Source organism: Macaca mulatta, chromosome 12 (assembly GCF_049350105.2).
Source record: "Macaca mulatta isolate MMU2019108-1 chromosome 12, T2T-MMU8v2.0, whole genome shotgun sequence".
Taxonomy (NCBI): Eukaryota; Metazoa; Chordata; class Mammalia; order Primates; family Cercopithecidae; genus Macaca; species Macaca mulatta.
Window position 1 is genome coordinate 136553009 of NC_133417.1, and position 22354 is coordinate 136575362.

The window sequence follows — 22354 nt, forward strand, 5'->3', positions numbered from 1 at the left end:
AGGAGAGTAACTTGAACCCTGGAGTTGGAGATTGCTGTGACCCGAGATCATGTCACTGCCCTCCAGCCTGGGTAGTAGAGCAAGACTCCATCTCAAAAAATAAATAAATAAGTAAAAATTTTTACAAGGGGCTTATCACACTGCTTTTGCTTGATAACTGTCTCCTTCCTGTGGTCCTGATACTGAGTGGGGGATGGAGAAGAGGGGAGAGACACGTTTGTGAGATATACAGTTCAGCTCTTCCAGCAGTGCAGGGCCAAGGCAGTCATTGGTTGGTAACTGTCTCTCTGGTACGACAAGCCTGGCCAGATGTCCAAATGGTCCTACAGGAGCCTGGGCACTGCTGGTCCCTCAGCTCACGGACAGCTTTCCAGAGTTCTTCCTTCCAGACTGTCCCCTCCGCCTCTGTGAGCTTACCCATCTCTGCCTCCCAGCTCAGTGTGACTGTTCCCTAAGGTTCTATCCTCACCCTCTGCTCTTCTCTCACTGCCATCACTGGGGAACCTTGTTTCTTTCCTTTGCTTCAGCTCCCAGATCTCTCTCCTGAGCCACGAACCCCTACTGGACACAGCAAGCACAATCTTGACCATTTATCAAGCATCCACTCTGTGCCAGCCATTGGACTAGAGGCTATTTCTTCAGGTGTAATTTATAAACAGTGAAAAGCACAGGCCTTACATGGGGGAGTTTAGCGCATCTTGACAAATGTGTATATCTGCATACCAACACCCAGTTATATACTTTGTCTTTTAAAAATTTCAAGTCAACTCAAATTGTTATCCTCATTTTTATAGTCGAAGAAACAGGCTAGATGAAGTTAAGTGATTTGAGTGAGGTCACACATTAAATTCACGAGGGAACTAATTGCAATTACAATACTGATTTAACTTTTCTAGAAGGTAATGCTCTGCTTTGGATGATAAGAACTCAGCAAGTTCAAAGCTGCACTTGGCATTTCTTTGATTCAGTTAGAGCTATTGATTCCAAACTGGCCTACATAAAAAGGGAACTTATTGACTCATGTAACTGAAAAGTCCAGGAAAATGTTCAGGCACAGTTTGATCAGGAGCTCACATGCCACTAGATCCATTTCTCTGGCAGTACTTCTGGACTCCACTTCCTCTGTTTTGAGGTCATTACTAGAAGCACTTTCCCCTCACAGCAGTTAGAGGCCTCATAAGCTCAAGCTGTACAGACTCGTTCAAATCCTGCCAGGGAAGAGGAGGGAGAGGAATTAGACAATGTGCTTAAGTCAATATCTCATCCCTACTTTTCCCTGGAATTCTTTTAGCTAGTATTGAGAATTCTGGTGTCAGGGTATTATTATAAACAATGTATAGTGTAGTGACTTTATAATTCTTTTAATAGAAAAAGAATGAAATCTGTTTAAAGAGAGGTTCTATTTGTTCATTTACTTCTCTAAGCATATGGTTTCACTTCTCAACAATCATATTTGGCCCTAAAATCCAGAAGACAGTTTATAAATTTAGGGAAAACATAGGAAAAAACCGAGCCCCAGACCAACATATTGCCAAAACTTAAGGCAATATTGTACAGTAAAATTTTACAATAGATTTTTTGTTTTTTGGTTTTCGGTTTTTTTTTGTAAATGTGTTATAATTCAGCCAGAGAGTCAATAAGAAGAAAATTATTTCACTATGAATTATAAAAAGGACAAAAAGAATGTTTAATATAAGCCAAGGATTTTTCCTTCTGCCCTTGTGGGACCAGTTGGACACCTGGCCAGGTTTGTCTTGCCAAAGAGATAGTTACCAACCAATGACTGCCTTGGCCCTGCCCTGCTGGGAGAGCTGAATTTTTGTATCTATCTCATAAAGATAGCTCTCTCCTCTTCTCCATCCCCCACCCAAGATATCCTCTTCCTCTCCCCAAAATACTATTTTTTGGATTAGATGAGATGAGCTCATTGAAACGTAGTTTCCCCCAAAACACTGAAATGTTAACTGTCACTCTCGCCAATACTTCTAGGGAATGGAAGACATCCTACGCTGCTTCATCAAAGAAGGCAACGCTGAAATGATCCGCCAGATAGAATTCATCATCAAGCAGCTTAATTCCGGTCAGTTTGATGCAAGAATCTTTGATCTGTCTTTTGCATTGTTCACATTTGCCAGAAAGACACATGGTATTTCATTCAAGAGGCCTTTAGGAGGCCGGGCACGGTGGCTCATGCTTGTAATCCAGTACTTTGGGAAGCCGAGGTGGGCGGATCATGAGGTCAGGAGTTCGAGACCAGCCTGGCCAACATGGTGAAACCCCGTCTCTACTAAAAATACAAAAATTAGCCAGGTGTGGTGACTTGGCCTGTAGTCCCAGCTACTCAGGAGGCTGAAACAGGAGAATTGCTTGAACCCAGGAGGCAGAAGTTACAGTGAGTTGAGATTGCACCACTGCACTCCAGCCTGGGTGACAGAGCGAGACTCCATCTCAAAAAAAAAAAAAAAAAAAAAAAAAGGCCTTTAGGGAGGTGGGGAGACCCAAGTGAACCCATAGACAAAAGTTCAGCCAGGTAGGCCAGGCGCGGTGGCTCACACCTGTAATCCCAGCACTTTGAGAGGCCGAGGCAGGAAGATCATCTGAGGCCAGGAATTCAAGACCAGCCTTACCAATGTGGTGAAACCCCATCTTTACTAAAAATACAAAATTAGCCGGGCGTGGTGGCGCATGCCTGTAATCCCAGCTACTCAGGAGGCTGAGGCAGGAGAATCACTCGAACCTGGGAGGTGGAGGTTGTAGTGAGCCAAGATCGTGCCATTGCACTCCAGCCTGGGCAACAGAGCGAAACTCCATCTCAAAAAAAAAAAAAAAAAGGTTCAGCCAGGTAGTCAAGGCCAGATTGTCCAAAGATTAACAATCTCTTATCATACTCTAGGCATATAGTCAACAAAAAAAAACTTAAAAGCAATTACAGAAACCCTTCCCTAACCTTGTAAGTTCTCTTTATGTGGCCTCTCCCTTTCCCCTCCTAAATCCTGACTCACTATTAAGGTGGCTTCCCCAGGGTCCAGGGGTTCGATAATGAAAGCAAATGCTACTGTAGGAAACTTTATCATTTTCCCACTTTTATTCATTCACTCCGGAAACACTGATGCTGCCAACTGCAGTGTGGAAGGAGGCAATATGATCCTCTTTCTATCCAGGCTCCTCCATTACCGTAACAACCCACATCCCATAGTCAGCAGGAGAGAGGAAGGCCAGGAAGCCTGGGATGGGGCAGAGGTCGTGGGGAAAGTTCTTTGGCTCTTTCTGCAGACTCCTGACATCGTTCTCCTGCCAGAGGTGCCAAGCACTGCTGGAACCCAGGGCCAGGTTTGTCACCGAGTCTCTCTTCATGCCCTTCCTTGACACCCATCAGTCCACATCACTGCAAGTCACATGAATGAATCCCTTCCGCACGCGAGCAGAAAGTGAAGAGTGAGTCTCGAGTCAGCTGCTTGGCCAAGGCCAGAAGCCCCCAGGTGGCCTTTGTTCTAGCTCGGGGTTCGGTCTGGCTGTACAGGGTGGTCACCGGGGGGGATGTTTAAATATTTTAAGACAGTACCCCACATAAATTAAATCAGAACCTCTCAGGGAGGGGATTTCAAGCTCCCAGTGGGGGTCCCATGTGCAGCCAAGGCGGAGCATCACTGCCTGGGTCGCAGAAACGAGGATGTCCAAGGGGCTCCCGATGAAAAGGAGGCAGCTGAGGAGAGCAGCCAGGGAGCTTTGAAACCTTTGTCCTTTTAAGGCTGGGTGCGCATTTGCATTGAATATCTCTTCTTTGGGTTTTATGGAACAGCTATAATTCATCCCAAATTCAGGTGGGCAAAAATTAGAACTTTATTTTCTGCAGTAACTTTATTTCTGACTCTCAACCCTCATTCTGGCATATTGAAAAAGAATAAAATAAAACCTGAACCTCAGTCCTGCCTGAGGTTGCTCTCCCGCCTTGTCTGGGTAGGCCACAGGGTAGGGGCGGAGGATTGTTGCACATCCGTGCCATAGTCATCAGCTGTGCCCAGCCCTCCCAGGCCAGGAGTTCTGTGCATTCAGGCTGAGAATCTTCTTCAAGGCCACCTGTGTGTTTTAGTCCACTGAGATACATCTGTCTCCTTGTCTTCCCTCCTTCCTGGCAGCCAAGAAGCAGAAGGTAGGCCCCTTTTACTCCCTGACCCAAGAAGCATCATTTTTCTCTTTCATAAGCCTGGCCCTTGGACCAGTCTGCTAGAGTGGGATAAGGGGACAGTTTATACTTTTGTAAGGGATGTCTCTGGAAGAAATTGTCTTGGGCAGAGCTAAAGCTTTATAACCCTGGGTGTTCTGGAAGGCTTGGGAAATACCTATTTAGTTCAGTAAGTTCTTGTTTAAATAAAGAGGGCCTAAAGTATTTCTCTTTCTATCTCAAGCACCTAAGTTATTCTGTATCCATAGGACAGCAGCAGGAGCCCGCCACTTTGAAACAAAATTTGATAGTGATTAAACATTCAGGTGGAAGACCAGACACACAACTACCTCGCGACATCCATCACCAGCATCAAATCAAAGTGAAACCCAGGAGGAGAGCCTCCAGCCTGTCTTCATCCTCAAGTGGAAATCAATAGCAGAGTGCAAATTGTTGCTAGTGTACCAGTTCTTAAGATGTGTGAAATGGCATTGCCACCATCTTTATTTAGAGTATTGGTTTCCTTGTTCTATTTTAATAAACTTGAAAACATCTCTGTGGGTTTTCACACGTCCAAGTCCAATCTCAGTCTTCTAGCACAATTTTTCCAGTAAAGTTTTAAGGTCTTCAAGTATTAAAATTCAAGTATATTTTAGTGACCTAACCCCACAGGTGGGGAAGGACTATTCTGGCAAAGCCTAAAGGAAAATTCCAGCTGGTGACATTGACAACGCAGGGTGAGCTGCCAACAGCAACAGCAGGGAGATTTGTCCCCAGGCTTGGGCCTGGACCACAATGCCAGCCGTCAGTGAGGGGAACCAGCGCCAGAGAGAAAACAGAGGCACCAGCCATGTCACTGGGCAGGAGCAAGGCAGAGCCCCCGGGAAAGGAATGATGCCATTTTAGCCCCATGCACGTTAGTTATCAGAGTGTGGGCACCTCATGGAGTGTGCACCAACTCAGGGAACAGGATGGGAGACAGTCGTCCCAGAGAGGTGCTGAGGTCTATAAGGCACTTCACTTCTCAGGACAGGATTATTCTGGGTAGTGGGATGAGTCTGAGCCAGCAGGCCAAGAGGTTATGGGGTCAGGAGAAGGGGAGCTGGGCAGGGGGAGGCAGAGAAAGAGAAGCGTGGCTGGGCTATCTGTGGCCTTACAAAATAGCCAAGAGTCTTAAAAAAGGCATTTCTGTTTTCGAAAATGAGCGGTTTATAACTGATGAGTGCAGCAGCACTTCCTGAAAGTGGAATGGCGTGTGCTGTTCGTGGATAGGGAAGTTAGTCATTAAACTTCAGCAGAAAGCAGAGTGGCATCACGTCTTCATGCCTGGAAAGTCGCTTTCTAGACTAAATGGCATTCCACAACAATGCTACGACCCGTGGGGCCTGCAAGCCTCAGTGAGCAGGGGCACATTTTGGTGTCCCGCTGGCCTCGGTCCGGTGAAGTCAGTGGAGTCCTTCCCTTTAGAATGAGCGCTAGGTTGAGAACATGGGTTTCTATATCTTCCTTCCTGGGAATGGTTTGATGTTTGATCAAATGTGGGTGCATCCTGCCTGCCACCTTTACAAGCTGGGTGCTCTCCTCAAGTATGGCCTTTGGTTCCTTCTTTTCTCCTACTTCCCATTTGACTTCCTTTCTTCTTTCAGCCTTTCTTTACCTTCATGTCATTTGTTCAAGAAACAAGTGTTAATAAGAAAGATGTAGTAGGGATAGAGGGAGGAGTAAGTCAGCTGCTCTGTCCCCAGGGACTCACAGTCCAGTGCAGTGGGTGAGAGACAAGTCAGCAGGCATTCACTCATTAGTAAGCAGCAATCTTCCAGCAGTGGCGTGAATTGTCAGGAGTTCTAGATAAAACGCCGAGTGTGTTCAGGGGAGGAAGAGATGGGTGCTGAGCAAGGGGATCAGGGAAGACTTCGTGGAGGAGAAAGTACCAGCACCTCTGTAGAGCCTGCTTCGTACCTGGCCCTAGGCCAGGCGCTTCCCTTGTGGTGTATTGTGCAGTCCTCCTGACCCCTGAGAAGTGACTGATACGATCCTTATTCTACAGAGGAGGAAGCAGGGGCTCTTTGTTCTGTAACTCCATTGTGCTACCAACTTACTGCTCTTTTGTAAAGTCTTAAAAAGACCTAGCAATGGACCACAGAGCCTTCAGGAACCCTACCTGCCGTGACCACCACCCATACTGCCCATGGAAAAATCATGGAGTTTAGAAGTAGATTCGGTTTGAATCTCAACTGTCTGCCACTTACTGGAAGTGAGACCAAGGAGCCTCTGTCCTCTCTGTGTCTCTGTAAAATGGGGGATAATAGTCAACAAAATATTTGTAAGGATTAAGTGAAATAACGGGTGTGGCAGGATCTAGCATGATGCCTAGATATAAATATTTATATACTTTCGTTCCCTTAAATTCCTCTAAAATTATATGCTGGCTTTTAATTTTTCCCATGCTACTATAACTGTTCTGGTAAAAATGGAGAGATTTACTCTTTAAAATTGCTTAGGATGGTATCAGACAGTGACTGAAATGGTTGTGATTAGGATGATTAGGAGTATGATGACTTTAATGTAACCTCATTCTCATTAAGATGTTTATGTCGCCGGCCGGGCGCGGTGGCTCATGCCTGTAATCCCAGCACTTTGGGAGGCCGAGATGGGCAGATCACGAGGTCAGGAGATCAAGACCATCCTGACTAACGTGGTGAAACCCCGTCTCTACTAAAAAAAAAACACACAAAAAAACTAGCCAGGCGAGGTGGCGGGCGCCTGTAGTCCCAGCTACTTGGGAGGCTGAGGCAGGAGAATGGCGTGAACCCGGGAGGCGGAGCTTGCAGTGAGCTGAGATCCGGCCACTGCGATCCGGCCACTGCACTCCAGCCTGGGCGACAGAGCGAGACTCCGTCTCAAAAAAAAAAAAAAAAAAAAAAAAAAGATGTTTCTGTCTCTGCAGAGGCTGACAGATTCCGGGGACCGGTGCTCCCACTGTTTATCCATTACTCATTGATTCTTTTTTTCTTTATAGAAGAGCTACCAGATGGTGTTCTTGAATCTGATGATGATGAAGATGAAGATGATGAAGTAAGTTGGAGGTTCCTGACACCACATAGAAAACTCTTACCAAACTATTCTCTCTTTCCTGCCTTGACAAGTTAGTCCAGAAATGGAGATTTTTCATTCCTGCGACACTGTTTCTCACAATTCTGGGGGTTGGCTAAAGCTCCGCTGGGTGGGGGTTCAGGTCTCACTTGGGGTCTCATGTGGAGAGCCCAGTGGCCATGTTTGAAGACTCCCACACTCCCTGGGTTCACAGCACAGACGCAGCATTGCCCGCCATTCGGGTTTCATGGGAAGCTGAACAATGACCATTCTTCTGTGTGAGCTTTTGCTCTGAAGGGGCACGAGCCTTGGCCTGTTTTCCTCAGCGGTGGGAGTGCTGGGCGCGTCGGTGCCTCGCGAGAGTCTCTGGCTTGAGAGGTCCTGGGTTTAGTTCAGAGCTAACGGAACTGACCAGTTTTCTCTGTTATTTGCATTCTTTTGATTTGTGTTTCCTCAGCTGTGAAAAATCTACTTGCTTGTGTTTTAGAGCATGAAGGTTTAGAAGTTAATGTATGTGAGTCTCTGAAATGACGTAAAGAATGGTGACTCGGGGACTGTAGTTGGATTTTCAGATGACAAGATTTTACATGGTTTTCCTTCAGAGACCCAGAAGGAAAAGACCTGTTGTCCCCTCTGGTCATACTTGATCTGCCTGCCTTCATTCGCGGGAAGCATTCACTGAAAAAGTGGATGTCAGACGATGTGTTTTGTTTGGAGTCATGGCCTGTCAGTTTCTGAAATGTGTAAAAGCCAGGTTTTTGATCACTGATGGCATCAGTTGGGAAAGAGGTATTTAAGAGCCCCCGCTAGAGAGGATGTGCTGAGATCTGCTGGGAGATGCTTCCTCAGCAGGCGGCCTCTGTGCCTGCCGTTTTCTTCATGGGCTGCAGGTGGCATCAGCGGGCACGTGCTCCTGCTGGCTTTTCCTGCCGTGTCCCGCGGTGCAGAGCTTGACCTCCAGATAGGGGTCCTGGCCCCTATCATCTTCTCCAGGCCCCTTTGTTTACATAGGTGGAGCCAGAGGGAAAACACCAGCTTGAGCTCACACAAAGAGTTGATGGTGGTAAAATTGGGTTTGGAACAGAAGTCGGCAGACGCTTTCTGTAAAGGAAAAGATAGGAGCTATTTTAGGGCTTGCAGGCTACACAGTCTCTGTTCCAGCCACTCAGTTCTGCTGCTGTAACGCAGTGGCTGTCAGCAGTACATAAGTGGCCAAACGTGGCCGTGTTCCTGTAAAACTATGGACACTGAAAATTTGAATTTCATACAATTTTTTTTACGTCATTAAATCTTTTTTCAAATATTTTAAAACACAAAAATCATTCTTAGCTGGCGGGCATACGAAAGCAGGCACCTGACACTTGGGCCATTGTTTGCCAGGCCCTAGGCAGTTCCCGGACTCAGGCAGCCTTCTTTAGATTATAATGAGTCACACCTCCTTTGTGCCTGGCCCTTCAATATCATTCTAAATGATAGTTTAAATTAACGTTTAATTATTTGTTTTTAACAACTTTTTTTCATTGTGTCCAGAAGTTCCTCTCGAGATCTGTTTTTTTTCCTTCTTGTATCATCCCTTTGGGTTTTCCGGTTTGCTTTGGTTTTTCGTTTTGCTTTGTTTTTGCTATGAATCCTGTTTTTATCTTATAAGGGAAAATTCATTTTGTTCAGCTGTTCTAGTTAATGATGAGAACTCAACTTTTGGAAATTTCCTTCTGAAAACAATTGTCTACTATAAATGAACAAACACAGAAGTCTTGTAATCTTCTGGACTTTTGCTACTCTTTTAAGAGGTTGATGTTTGAAAATACTTGTGATAACTAGAATTTTCAGAAGATTCCTATAAGAGGCTTAGTTGGAAAATTATAAGGAAAGGATCTGTCATTTGGGCCAAATGGGACTGTGATGAACCAGATGGCAGCAGATGGGGGGCTCCTTCTCCCGGGTAGGCCTCACTGCGCCTCGCCAGTGTCAGCAGGGGCAGTCCGGGCACAGCCGGGCTTGCTTGGATTTTACTCAGCTTTCACCGGCGGCAAGCATTACGTTTATAACTATCTTTCAAAGTTGGAGGGAAGAAAGAGAGTGACAGATCTTAGGCTAAAAGAAAATTTCCAAGAATCCTTTGAGAAGTAACACTGTTGTTGGAATGTGGTTATCACTTCCCAAGGTGACAGCTCTGAAGGAGACAGCAAAATTATTTGCAAGGTGTTGCAGTCATACCTTATCTTGCTTAGCAATGTAAATGCTCTTTCATTTAATATTTAGACCCAAAACACAGAAAATGAAACCACTCTTTTCAGTTAGCTGCTTAGCGACTCTAAAGATAAAATGGTTCTAATGGGGCCAGGCAAAGTGGCTCACACCTGCAATCCCAGCACTTTGGGAGGCCGAGGTGGGCAGATCACTTGAGGCCAGGAGTTAGAGACCAGCCGGGCCAACATGGTGAAACCCCATCTCTACTAAAAATACAAAAATTAGCTGGTTACATGGTGGCGTGCGCCTATAATCCCAGCTACTGGGGAAGCTGAGGCATGAGAATCACTTGAACCTGGGAGGCGGAGGCTGCAGTGAGCTAAGATCCTGCCAGTGCACTCCAGCCAGGGCAACAAAGTAAGACCCCATCTCAAAAAAAAAAATTGTGGCTCTAGTGGGATGGGGCCTGAGACCAGGGTAAATTATGCTCACTCTAAATCATATTGAGCTGAAATCTGTGCACTCACAATTTCCACCACTACTATCCCTGCCCCACTGGAAACTCTCAAGAGAACCCCCGATGCAAAGTCTAGTTTTTCTCTGTAATTTGTAATGACTTGATCTAACGTGCTAACCTAACAAAGTTATGTCTGAATATACATACATTTATATACTAAAATAAAAAAAAAATAAAGGTAGAGCTAGAAATGCATGTTCTGATTTATAGACTGTCTAGGATATATTGTCAAATAAAAAAAGGAAATCATAAAGTAATTTGACCAATAATTTCGGAAGAGGCAAATGTATAAACGCACATGGCTATGGATTATATGTGTGCCTATGTAGCAGAAAGGCGTGGACAGTTACGCTTTCTTTGCTGACGTTATAAACTGCAAGCTGGGAATAGGAATAAGGAAGTTCGGGTGAGAAATGCAGAGAGGCTCTGAGGCTCCTCGAGAGAGAAGTGAGAACAGGACATGGGGTTTAGTGGCGTGGAAGTCAGTTGCTGTGCATTTTTGTGGGTTGATGGAGCACAAGCGGAATGAATGGATTGAGGAGCAGGTGGGAAGTGAGAAAATGGCTTAAAAAGTGTATACTGCTCCTCCCGCAATTGGGCTGTGCACAGAAGAGCAATAGTGGCTGAGGGGTGCATTTTTGTTTGTTTTAAGATGAGAGAAACCTGAGCATGTTAAAATGCTGATGGGATAGCTCCAGCCAAGAGGGAGAGCTTGAACATTCAAGGCAGGAAGAGTCTGCAGGATGGCATCGAAAAGATGGGTGTTTTCATTGTTTTCTTTTTTTTTTTTTTTTTTTTTTTTTTGAGACAGAGTCTCGCTCTGCCGCCCAGGTTGGAGTACAGTGGCCGGATCTCAGCTCACTGCAAGCTCCGCCTCCCAGGTTTACGCCATTCTCCTGCCTCAGTCTCCCGAGTAGCTGGGACTACAGGCACCCGCCACCTCGCCCGGCTAGTTTTTTGTATTTTTAGTAGAGACGGGGTTTCACCGTGTTAGCCAGGATGGTCTCGATCTCCTGACCTCGTGATCTGCCCGTCTCGGCCTCCCAAAGTGCTGGGATTACAGGCTTGAGCCACCGTGCCCGGCCGTTTTCATTGTTTTCTAAACCACTTATACTTTCTTGGCCCCCAAGGCCCCAGACCCATTTAAACCTCCAGAGAAACAAAACCATCATTAGATCAGCTTGGACAGTACACCCCAGGGAATGGACAATGACAGCTGTTATTTAAGGCTTCAAATGCATCTCATTTAGCACTTTGGAGAAATGTGTTACCTAATGCATTTATTTTATATGAAACAGACGTAGTATGTTACAAAAGGGCTGATGGTAAATCACTAAGCTTAGGAGCCTGGTTCCATTGTTCTCACCCCCAGTGACTCAGGTTTCCTTACTATATATCACAGCCAGTTTCCTTGTATGGCTTCGTTAAGTAGAAATGCAAGGCCTTTCTGTGCTATTCTAGAAGACTGATTTTTAAGACAAATATTCTCCTCTCTTGACAAAACAGGTTTAAGTGCCAGGTGAGGTCAGCCATGGACATTTACTTGCTGGTTGCCATGTAAGTGACAATCATATGCTCAGCAATTTCCTTCTATACAAAGTGCTCAAATCTAAGAGTTGCTCATATATTTACTCAACAAATATTTGAGGGCCTCGAAATAACACTATTGTAGGAACTAATGGGGAGGGGATGCAAAAGAAATCTAAAAGAGTATCTGTGGTTTGAAAAACCTCCAAGAGTTTCCAGCCTAGATGGGGAAGATCACAGTGGTTCTGACAGCAGCAGCTCCCGCCTGCTGGCGTTGCCGGGCGCCAGGCACTGTTCTAGGCACCTTATGGGTGTTCAGTCATCTCCTCTTCTCAGCAGCCCTGTCGTAGGTGCTATTTTATTCACTTTTCACAGATGAGGAGACAGAGAGGAAATAGGTCACTTGCCAAGTTCACACAGCTAATAAGTAACTTACGGGGCTGGGATTCAAATCCAGGTGGTCTGACTCAGTTGTCCATGTTCCTAACCACTGCCCTATATTGCCTTCTTGTGAGGTATACATGAATGCAAAACAGCAAGTAACAGAAAATAAATACGGATTATAGGTTCATAAAGGTGACAGACACAGGCAGTGCTGCAGAAATTCCAAGTACTCCGGGAATACTGGGAGATGGCTGGCCTGGGGTGAAGAGGAAGTGAGATTGGTTGAGGAAGGGAAGGGTGTGGTCAGCAAGGGTGGCATTCTCTAGGGGAGACAGCACAAGCATAAGCGTTATCCTTTGCCCCTCCACTGCACTCACATCAAACCCCCCCAAGAAACCCATGTTAATGATGTAGTATGTGCACGTGCTTTCGTACTTAAAAGATGCACAGGCAGAGTACACGGAGGTGTGTACTATACACAGATCCGTATATACTTTCGTCAGTATTTGTTTTTCAAAATGAGATAACATAGAGATAGGAACACACATACTTCTACACCTTTTTCTCTTGTTAATGTTTCTTGAAAGTCCTTCTGAGTTAGGCAGTGTAGCAAGTTGATACTTTTTAATGCTGTGAATGTATAATTTTCTAGATTTTTATTACTTCAAACAATGCTGTAGTTAAAATCTTTGTAAAAATATCCTTATTTAGGCCGGGCGTGGTGGCTCAAGCCTGTAATCCCAGCACTTTGGGAGGCCGAGACGGGCGGATCACGAGGTCAGGAGATCGAGACCATCCTGGCTAACACGGTGAAACCCCATCTCTACTAAAAAATACAAAAAACTAGCCGGGCGAGGTGACGGGCGCCTGTAGTCCCAGCTACTCGGGAGGCTGAGGCAGGAGAATGGCGTGAACCCGGGAGGCGGAGCTTGCAGTGAGCTGAGATCCGGTCACTGCACTCCAGCCTGGGTGACAGAGCGAGACTCCGTCTAAAAAAATATATATATATCCTTATTTACCAGAGCTTTTATTTATATGGGCTTTTGCTGCTGGATCAAAATGTATTTTTTTTGTAATAGATTTTTCCAGATTGCTCTTTTCAAAGGCTGTTAATAATTCAGATTTCACTAGGAGAGCATGAAGGAGCCACTTCCCTCCATCTCCACTAGCAATAGGTGCTGTTACTCTATTTTTTTTTAATTTTTTGCCAATCTGGATTTGAATTTGCTACGTTGTACATTTCCAATTTCATATCCTTTCTGTTTTTTTCAGCTGTGCTTCTTTCCAAACCCTTTACACCATCATTACAAATGTTTTAAAGATCGAGTTTTCTAATCCCTTTGGCCACAAATCTTTTGGAAACATTTTTTTAAGTTAAAGATTGAGGCAGGGTGTGGTGGCTCATGCCTGAATCCCAGCAATTTGAGAGGCTGAAGTGGGCACCTCACCTGAGGCCAGGAGTTCAAGACCACCCTGGCCAACATGGTGAAACCTTGTCTCTACTAAAAATACAAAAATCAGCTGGGCATGGTGGTACGCACCTGTAATCCCAGCTACTCAGGAGTCTGAGGCACAAGAATGGTTTGAACCCAGAAGGCGGAGCTTGCAGTGAGCCGAGATCCGGCCACTGCACTCCAGCCTGTGCGACAGAGTGAGACTCCGTCTCAAAAAATAAAATAAAATAAAATAAAGTTTTAGTTATTAAATATGTTATACATAGGAAAGAAAAACATACATGTTTATATAAGGTTTGAAGTAACCATTCTCAAATTTTTGGTTTCAGGATCCATTTACATTCTTAAAAATTACTGAAGATTCTGAAGAGTTTATGAGTATTTTGTCTATCAAAATTTTCTAAATGAGAACTTTAATCTGATAAAATGTTAAATTTTAAAATATTAAATAACTTAAAATGGCAATAATAAATCTATCACATTAATATTAATAAGTATTCTTATGAAAAAGAATTATTTTTCAAAACAAAATTTTAAAAAGAGTAACATTGTGGGTTTTTGGTTTGTTTTTTTTTTTTCCAATCTCTTTAATGTCTGGATCAGAAAAACACAGTTTGATCTGGACTCTATCTGTTGTCATATGTTGTTTTGATTGAAGGACATAAAGAAAATCTAGCCTCACACACCTGCGTAGTTGGAAAGGGGTGAAGTATTTTTAAAGCCTTTTCAGATAGATATTTTTGCTCAGTATTACTTTAAAATCAGACAGGTAATAGTTTATTAAAAGTTAGTTGCAATGTGGAATTATAAACCAATTTAAAAAATCATTTTTATTGGCTGGGTGCCATGGCTCACGCCTGTAATCTCAGCACTTTGGGAGCCCCAGGTGGGCGGATCACCTGAGGTCAGGCATTTGAGACCAGACTGGCCAACACGATGAAACCCCATCTCTACTAAAAATGCAAAAATTAGCTGGGTGTCATGGTGTGTGCCTGTAATCTCAGCTACTCTGGAGGCTGAGGCAGGAGAATCGCTTGAACCCGGGATGCAGACATTGCAGTGAGCCAAGATCACACCACTGCATTCCAACCTGGGTGACGGAGTGAGACTCCATCTTAAATAAATAAATAAATAAATAAAATCATTTTTATCTTGTTAATTAAAACCTATTGATCTATTTTGCATTTTGTTAATTTGATTTTCTGATTGTTCCGTAACAATCAGATGTGCTAATGTATAGAAATACAATTGATTTTAGAATATTGATCTTGTATCCTACAACCTTACTGAATTTATTAGCTCAAAGAGTTTTTTGTTTGTTGTGGGTTTTGGATTTGTTTGGGTTTTTTTGTTTTGTTTTGTTTTGGTGTGGATTGCTTAGGATTCCGTGTATAACAAGACTGTGTCATCTGTGAATAGAGATCATTTTACTTCCTTTTCCATCTAGCTATCTTTTATTTTCTTGCCTTGCCTAATTGCCCTGGCTAGGGCCTCTAGTACAATGCTGACTAGAAGTGGAGAGAGTAGGCATCTTTTGCTTGTTCCTGATCTTACAGTGGACGTTTTCAATCTTTCTCCATCTAGTACGATATTAGCTGGGATTTTTTCATAGATCTCATTGTAAGATTCAGAAAGTTTCCCTCTGTTCCTGGTTTGCTGAGTGTTGGGTTTTGTTAAATGCTTTTTCTTCATCATATGAGATGATCATTCTTTGTTTTTTTCCCTTTCATACTATTGATATGGTGTATTTAATTATATTGACTTTCAGGCCGAGTGCGGTTGCTCACGCCTGTAATCCCAGCATTTTGGGAGGCCAAGGCCGGTAGATCACCTGATGCCAGGAGTTCAAGACCAGCCTGGCCAACATGATGAAACCCCCATCTCTACTAAAATACAAAAATTAGCCAGGTGTAGGGGTGCACGCTTGTAATCCCAACTACTTAGAGACTGAGGCATGATAATTGCTTGAACCTGGGAAGTGGAGGTTGCAGTGGACCGAGATTGCGCCACTGCACTCCAGACTGGGCAACAAAGTGAGACTGTGTCTCAGAAAAATAATTATGGCCAGGCATGGTGGCTCACGCCTGTAATCCCAGCACTTTGGGAGGCCAAGGTGGACGGATCACCAGGTCAAGAGATCAAGACCATCCTGGCCAACATGGTGAAACCCCATCTCTACTAAAAATAGAAAAGTTAGCTGGGTGTGGTGGCACACGCCTGTAGCCCCAGCTACTCAGGAGGCAGAGGCAGGAGACTTGCTTGAACCTAGAAGGCAGAGGTTGCAGTGAGCCAGGATCACACTACTGCACTCCCAGCCTGGCAACAGAGAAAGACTCTGTCTCAAAATAATAATAATAATATAATAATCATATAAATATAATAATTATTATTATATTGCTTTTCGTACTTCCCAATTTCTATGGACATCCTGCCTGTTTGACATTTTCAATAGCTCTTTTACCCATGCAGGATTTTGTATTATAATTGATTGATCATTTGGAAAATATTGGCTTACCAAGTTTTACAGTTTTTCCAAATTTTTTGTTTGTTTGTTTATTTGTTTGAGACGGAGTCTTGCTCTCTCACCCAGGCTGGAGTGCAATGGTGCAATCTCTCAGTTCACTGCAACCTCCACCTCCTGGGTTCAAGTGATTCTTTTGCCTCAGCCTCCCAAGTAGCTGGGATTACAGGCATGTGCCACCATGCCTGGCTAATTTTTTGTATTTTTAGTAGAGACAGGGCTTCACTATATTGGCCAGGCTGGTCTTGAACTCCTGACCTCAGGTGATCCACCCACCTCATCTTCCCAAAGTGCTGGGATTACAGGTTTGAGCCACTGCGCCCAGCCCCAAATGTTGATACATTTTATTATACAACATCAGACATTGTGTATTAGTTAATATCAACACCAATAGCATCAGAAAAGCCTTTAGGTATTGGGAAGCTACTGAGCTCACAATGGCAGATATAGGTTTCTCAAAATTCTCATTTTTTCTTGAAAGTTTAAATCGTATTATTGCTAACTAATACTATCAGTTGTTTTCCTTAAAGTGACAGGCTCACTTCATTAATTTTTGAGAAAACATTTGCCATATACTTAAGTCTAAATAACCATAGTCTGTCTGTCAGTTACTCTTTCAAATGAAAATGGTGTTCCTTGAAAAAAGTGGCTTGCAACTTAATCTCACAGTCCCTTTCCTGAAGATAACCATCCTGCTTTAGTATAGTGGAACTGCTTTATCGGCCTGTACATTCCAAAAGATGGGCCGTAAGGGTTGAGAGTTAATAAAATTAATTCCTACCACTTCATCAAGGACAGCCTTAAATGAAACTCTACCTGTCATGCATCATCTTATCTATCTGTGGTGAAATACGGTGACTGCTACTAGAGTTTGAGATCACTGCCTTGGTTTGTGCTAAGGCACCAGTGGTTTTACCCATCATTGCTTTTGTATCATGAGTGCAAATGTCAGTGCATTTGTTCCAGGATAAACCGTGAAAGTCAATAAAGCATCCAACACTTTAAATATTTCAGCCAGTGTTACTTGTGCTTCGTTGCCAAGTATTTACATAAAAGATCTTTGTGATTAGTGACTCTTGATACTGGAAGATTACAAGCAAAATAACGAATCCAGGTGTAGTTCTGCAGATGAGATATTAACTTAGCATTCACGTTGGCAGCTTAATCTTTAATTCAACAGGCTATTGTTTCATTAGAAAGTGACACTACTGTGATTTCTTTTACTAACTTTCCATCCAGCAGGCATTCAACAGTGGCAACTGTACAAGGCTGTTGTGTGTGTTTCTCTAGCGAAGGCAGTATAACTTACCTGTGCTGCAAGGTTCTTTACTGGCTGTGTTTAAAATTTTGGGTGATTGGGGAAGAATAATTTTAGATTTACAGAAAAAAAAATAGTAGAGAGGGTTCCTGTCTACTCATCATACAGCTGCAGTGGCTTTTTAATTTCTAGTTTGAAAAGTGATAAAAAACAAATGTTCAATTTCTCACTTTTGAAGAACTCATCACGATTGAAATAAACTCATCACTCATCAATATTTAAACAAACTCATTTTGTTTAAATAGTCAAATTCTTTTTCATTAAACTCTGAATGATTGGTCTGAAAACTGCACTCCAACTTAACTGACATTTACACTCCAACTTAACTGACATAGTCAAATATATTCTGTTATATAAGTTACAATAAGGTAAATTATTGACATCTATAAAACTGAGGGAAAGATAGCTTTCATTATATTTATTCTTTATTTGCAGTTTCATCCAGCTTCTTTGGAATAGATTCCTCCCTTCCATGAGTCAGAGAACTTTCCGTCGCTTATTACTTCCCTCCTTCTTGCCACTAGTTGGGATTTTGATTGGGACTACATTAAATCTATAAATCAATTTAAGTGTTTTATTCTATGAGCATAGTATGTCTCCATTGTTTTGAGGCCTTTTTATACTGTGCTTCAAATCTAATTTAAATACCTGATACATAAAGACTTGAGTCATTGCCACCTTTTTTTAATATCCAGAATCATTTGGAGAATAATCCAATGTGAATAAATTCAAATATGTATCATTTGAAGAAGCTAATTGGTAGAGTTAGAACAGTACAATGGCCAAATTAATACTTTTCTTTGAATTTAAGACAAGAAATAGAAAAATGTGGCTGTTGGTCACATTAGTGCTATAATGGGATTGTAATGAAACACGACATGACAGATCCAACAAAGTGCAGTCAGAACTAGCTGGACAGGGTCATGGAACTTGTGTACATCTTGAGAGCAAGAAGTTAAATCCGAGAAGATGGGCTAAACAAGATAGAAACAAGCAAATTGTCCAACTCATCAAGAGTAACAAGATCTTCCAAGTGAGGACTAAGAACTCAGGCAAGGATTTAAAAAAAAAAGAACTGAGGCAAGGAGACAATAAAAAACGACACAGGACTTGTAATCCACACAACGGAACTGGGCAGTGAGTGTTGAACAACAGGGGAAGTGACAGTGAAGCTTAACACAAAGCAAGAGTTTTATAATCTTATTCTTCCTTCCCTTCTTGACCAGAGCTTCAGGTGGCCTTAGCGCAGATGTGGAGCTCCAGGGTGTCTCGCCCAAGGAGGGTGCTCAGGGCTGGAGCATCGAGTTCCTCTGAGAGTGCCTCTCCAGAGGGCTCCAGTACAAACCTCAAGGTGCCCCTGGTTTTCCTTTCCCTTGCTCTGGTGTTCTCCCCTCTCCATCTCGATTTTGCCTGGGAACAGCTCTGCTCCGTGGAAAAGATAGTTGGCTGCTCACAGTGCCCCAGAGGCAGGGGCGTGCCACGCCACAGGGCGCCACTCAAGGAGCACTGGGGTGGGTGGGGCAAGAGGCCGAGAGAGGGGGAAAGTATAGGCAAGGTGGCATAAGCATGCTGAGGATTGTTTCGTTTGGATGAATTTCAGTGGGCTCTCGAGCAAAGGGGCTTTCCCTACTTGTCTGGCACCTAGCCCTGTGGTGATTAGGGCAGGTGGATAGTGGCCAGGTGTGTGAGAACCCAGTAAAGGAGATGGTTGGGTGTGAGCTCTGGATTGGTTGATTTGTATTTGGAAAGCACACCTAGGGGCAAATGTTTTAATATTCCTAAGAGCTGACTAGTTCTGGAAGGGGCAGTCCCTCCAGGGCCAGGCAGGCTCCAGATATCAAAACACCAGCATAGAGGGAATGGAAGACATGGCTAAAACATGAGGCCTCCACTGACTGGCTGCACCGAACATTCTAGTCTCATCTCCCTCTCCTCTCAGAAACGGGCTCTGGGCCTGAAGGAGTTCCAGGGGCCTTACATGGCCCCAAACCCCCCTTCTTGGTTTTCCTACTTCCTTCATCCCATCATTGCTGTCACCCACATGGCCCAAACCCCCCTTCTTGGTTTTCCCACTTTCTTCATCCCATCATTGCTGTCACCTGGGTTCCAGAGCAGGGACAGTTGACTGCCACCAGGCATCTGGCCATAACGTTGACATTGCTCCCCTTGTTAATCAGCCCGATTGACAAAGGCTGGAGTCTTTCAAAAGGAACTTTTGTTAAAAACTAAAGGAAGAACCTTAGCAAATAAGAGAGGTGTTCAAGCGTAGGTTCCAGATTGAAGTTGCAGCGCAGGTGGGACATGCCAGCTGAGGAGCCGCAGGAGCCAAGGCACCAGCCCAATGCTAACCAAGGGGGTTCACTTTGGCCACAGCTCAGGGAGTGTGAAGGGCAAGGGTGGGAGACAAAGCTGGAAGGGTGAATTGGAGCCAGACAGTAAAGAATGGACACTCACTGAAGATTTGTGAGCCCAAGAGATGTGAGCAGAGCCATGCCTTCAGAAGACTACTCTGGTGTCAGTGTTCAAGTTCACTGGGGACCCGAAGAGCTTAGTGTGATGATACAGCCAGTATTTTCTGAGTGCTTCCGTGTACAGGCATGGGCGAAGAGCTTCCCTGACTTTCTCCCGTGTATTCCCCTCACCCTTCTGCCAGCTGGGTGCTATTCTTAGCCTCATTTTATGAATAAGAAAACCAAAGTTCAGAGAGGTTCAGAAACTTGTCGAGGGTCCCAAGGCAGTAGCTGGTGGGACAGAGATTTAAACCCAGGCTGGCGTGAGAGCCTGCAGGCTGCAGCGGGAGTGGGGCTGAGCTTGGCCGATGGCAGAGGGTGCTCCTGGAGGTGGGACCTGCAGGAGTTGGGAAATCACAGGGCGTGACGTGAGCAACTGAAGGCTGGTAACTTTGGACCCTAGGTAGCTGGGAGGATGGCGACGCCGTTAACAAAATGGGGAACACAGGCTGGGGGTGGGAGCAGAACACGCGTAGGGTGAAACTAGATTTTGTACGTGTCAGGAGGCACAACAAGATGATGTGGCTAGAACAGAAAACGATGGGGCATAGAACCAGACAGTTCCTGACCAGCCTTCCTCCAGGTGACTTTGCATTCCATACGCAGAGACATACTGTTGAAGGTTTGGGGCCTCCTTTCTCGTCGGCCACCTTCATACGTGACCTGTGAGATTGTGGACCCACTTGAAGCTGCTTCTGGGTGCATGTCCAGAGAGCCAGAGGCTAGCTGCTCTCCATGGATCAGTCACCTCTGATGGGTCACCCATCGTGGCCAGCTTGCTGGGCGTGGTGCAGGCTACGCTTCTAATCCCTGTTACCTAATAAGTCAAGAAGCGTCTGTCTTATGTCTGTGTTACTTGCCGGACCTTTCCATTATTTAACCAAGTCAATAAAGAAACCAGTGTTTCCCAATTAAGGCTTTTGCTTTTTTCTGGTACCTTTTCAGCTTCTAAATTCGTTTATTTCTGCAACACGGCTCCTGTGCTCTCAGACCCTGGCTGGGATGCACCACCCAGCAGGCTGACTCATGGCTGCTGCCCTCATTTCCACTCTGGTTTCTATGGAAATAGACATCCGATGGCTCAAAACAAGGTGAGGGCTTGTAGACACCTCATGATTCCTAGGCATTTATAAACCCTATTTGTCCAACATCGGTTGCCTTGGAAACAGGTACAGAAAAGGTTTTCTCTCTTATCTGATTTTTTAAAAATTTTACCAAAGCAATGTATGAGTTTTTCCTGTTACCACAGAATTTTGGAATAATAGTACATGTTATGTAGTGAAGCATATTTCTAGTTTTGCATTATTTGATAAATGTATTCTGCATTATTTCATTTTACAATCTTTAATATATTTCTATCCATTTGATGAAATCACTATCACTTGGTATTCAAAGATGAAACATTTAGTGTCTGGGTCTAGAGATATGACTGGAGAAAAAATGTGTATGGCCTGCTATTCCTTCCAACTTCAGAATTCGAAGCATCTAGTGCATGGATGTCTTGCTGAACCTTAGCAAGTGGGAAAAGCCAGCTAATTATTTCAGTCTTATGCTATCCTGACCAAGGTTCTTGGTTTGCATCACTGCTTGGTTTTAAGAGCCCAGAGTCTGTTTACTCAAACTGAGCCATTTTATATCTAAATTCTGTGTGCCATCCATGTTATATAAAATATGGAGCATGTCTGTTATAGAAAACATAGAAATAGAAGCAATTTTCTATTAATAGTGAGCAAATGAGCAATGCACCATACTCGGTTTAGCGGAATGACTAGGATACATAACTGATAGTCATTCATTAAGCATTTGCTAGGCATGGTGTATTAAAGTTAAGCTATGGGCCAGGTGCAATGGCTTACGCCTGTAATCCCAGCACTTTGGGAGACCGAGGTGGGCAGATCACCTGAGGTTGGGAGTTCGCGACCAGCCTGACCAACATGGAGAAACCCCATCTCTACTAAAAATACAAAAATTAGCGAGGCGTGGTGGTGCATGCTTGTAATCCCAGCTACTTTGGAGGCTGAGGCAGGAGAATCGCTTGGACCTGGGAGTAGGGGAACGGAGGTTGCAGTGAGCCGAGATCGCGCCATTGCACTCCAGGCTGGGCAACAAGAGTGAAACTCCATCTCAAAAGAAAACAAAAAGTGAAGCTGTGATCTGCTGCTAGGGGCAGTCAAATCTTTAAGGGGAAAAGCAGAGTAAGTTCACTTAAAATAGAATGACAGAAAAGCAGGCCAGGCACAGTGGCTCCTTCTTATAATCCCAGCACTTTGCAAGGCTGAGGTGGGAGGATCACTTGAGTCCTATAGTTTGAGACCAGCCTGGGCAACATAGGGAGACCTCATCTCTACAGAAAATTTAAAAATTAGCCGAGTGTGCTGGTGCATAACTGTAGTCCCAGCTACTCGGGAGGCTGAGATGGGAAGATCGCTTGAGCCCAGGAGGTTGAGGCTGCAGAGAGCTGAAATTGTGCCACCGCGCCCCAGCCTGGGTGACAGAGCGAGACTGTGTCTCAAAAAAATAAAAATAGAAATAGAAAAAGACAGAAGCATAGTGAAAGTCAATGTTGCTGTGTGGGGAGGGACACTGCAGAGAATTTGCTATGCAGCTCACTTTGCAGCCGGCTGTGTGCTACTTTCTGGCATTTATTTTCATATCTCTTTCCTGGTGGATTCATTTTT

General features: G+C 44.2%; 1 protein-coding gene across 17 annotated transcripts in view; it reads left to right on the forward strand.

Moving 5' to 3' along the window:
• ARMC9 (armadillo repeat containing 9) overlaps positions 1-22354 on the forward strand; it is a 203956-nt gene that overhangs the window by 94615 nt on the left and 86987 nt on the right. For all 17 annotated transcript variants that reach the window (XM_077957876.1, XM_077957877.1, XM_077957875.1 and 14 more), the window contains 2 exons: positions 1990-2080; positions 7182-7237. In XM_077957876.1, coding sequence (XP_077814002.1) covers positions 1990-2080; positions 7182-7237 — 147 coding nt within the window. The remainder of the gene's footprint in view (positions 1-1989; positions 2081-7181; positions 7238-22354) is intronic.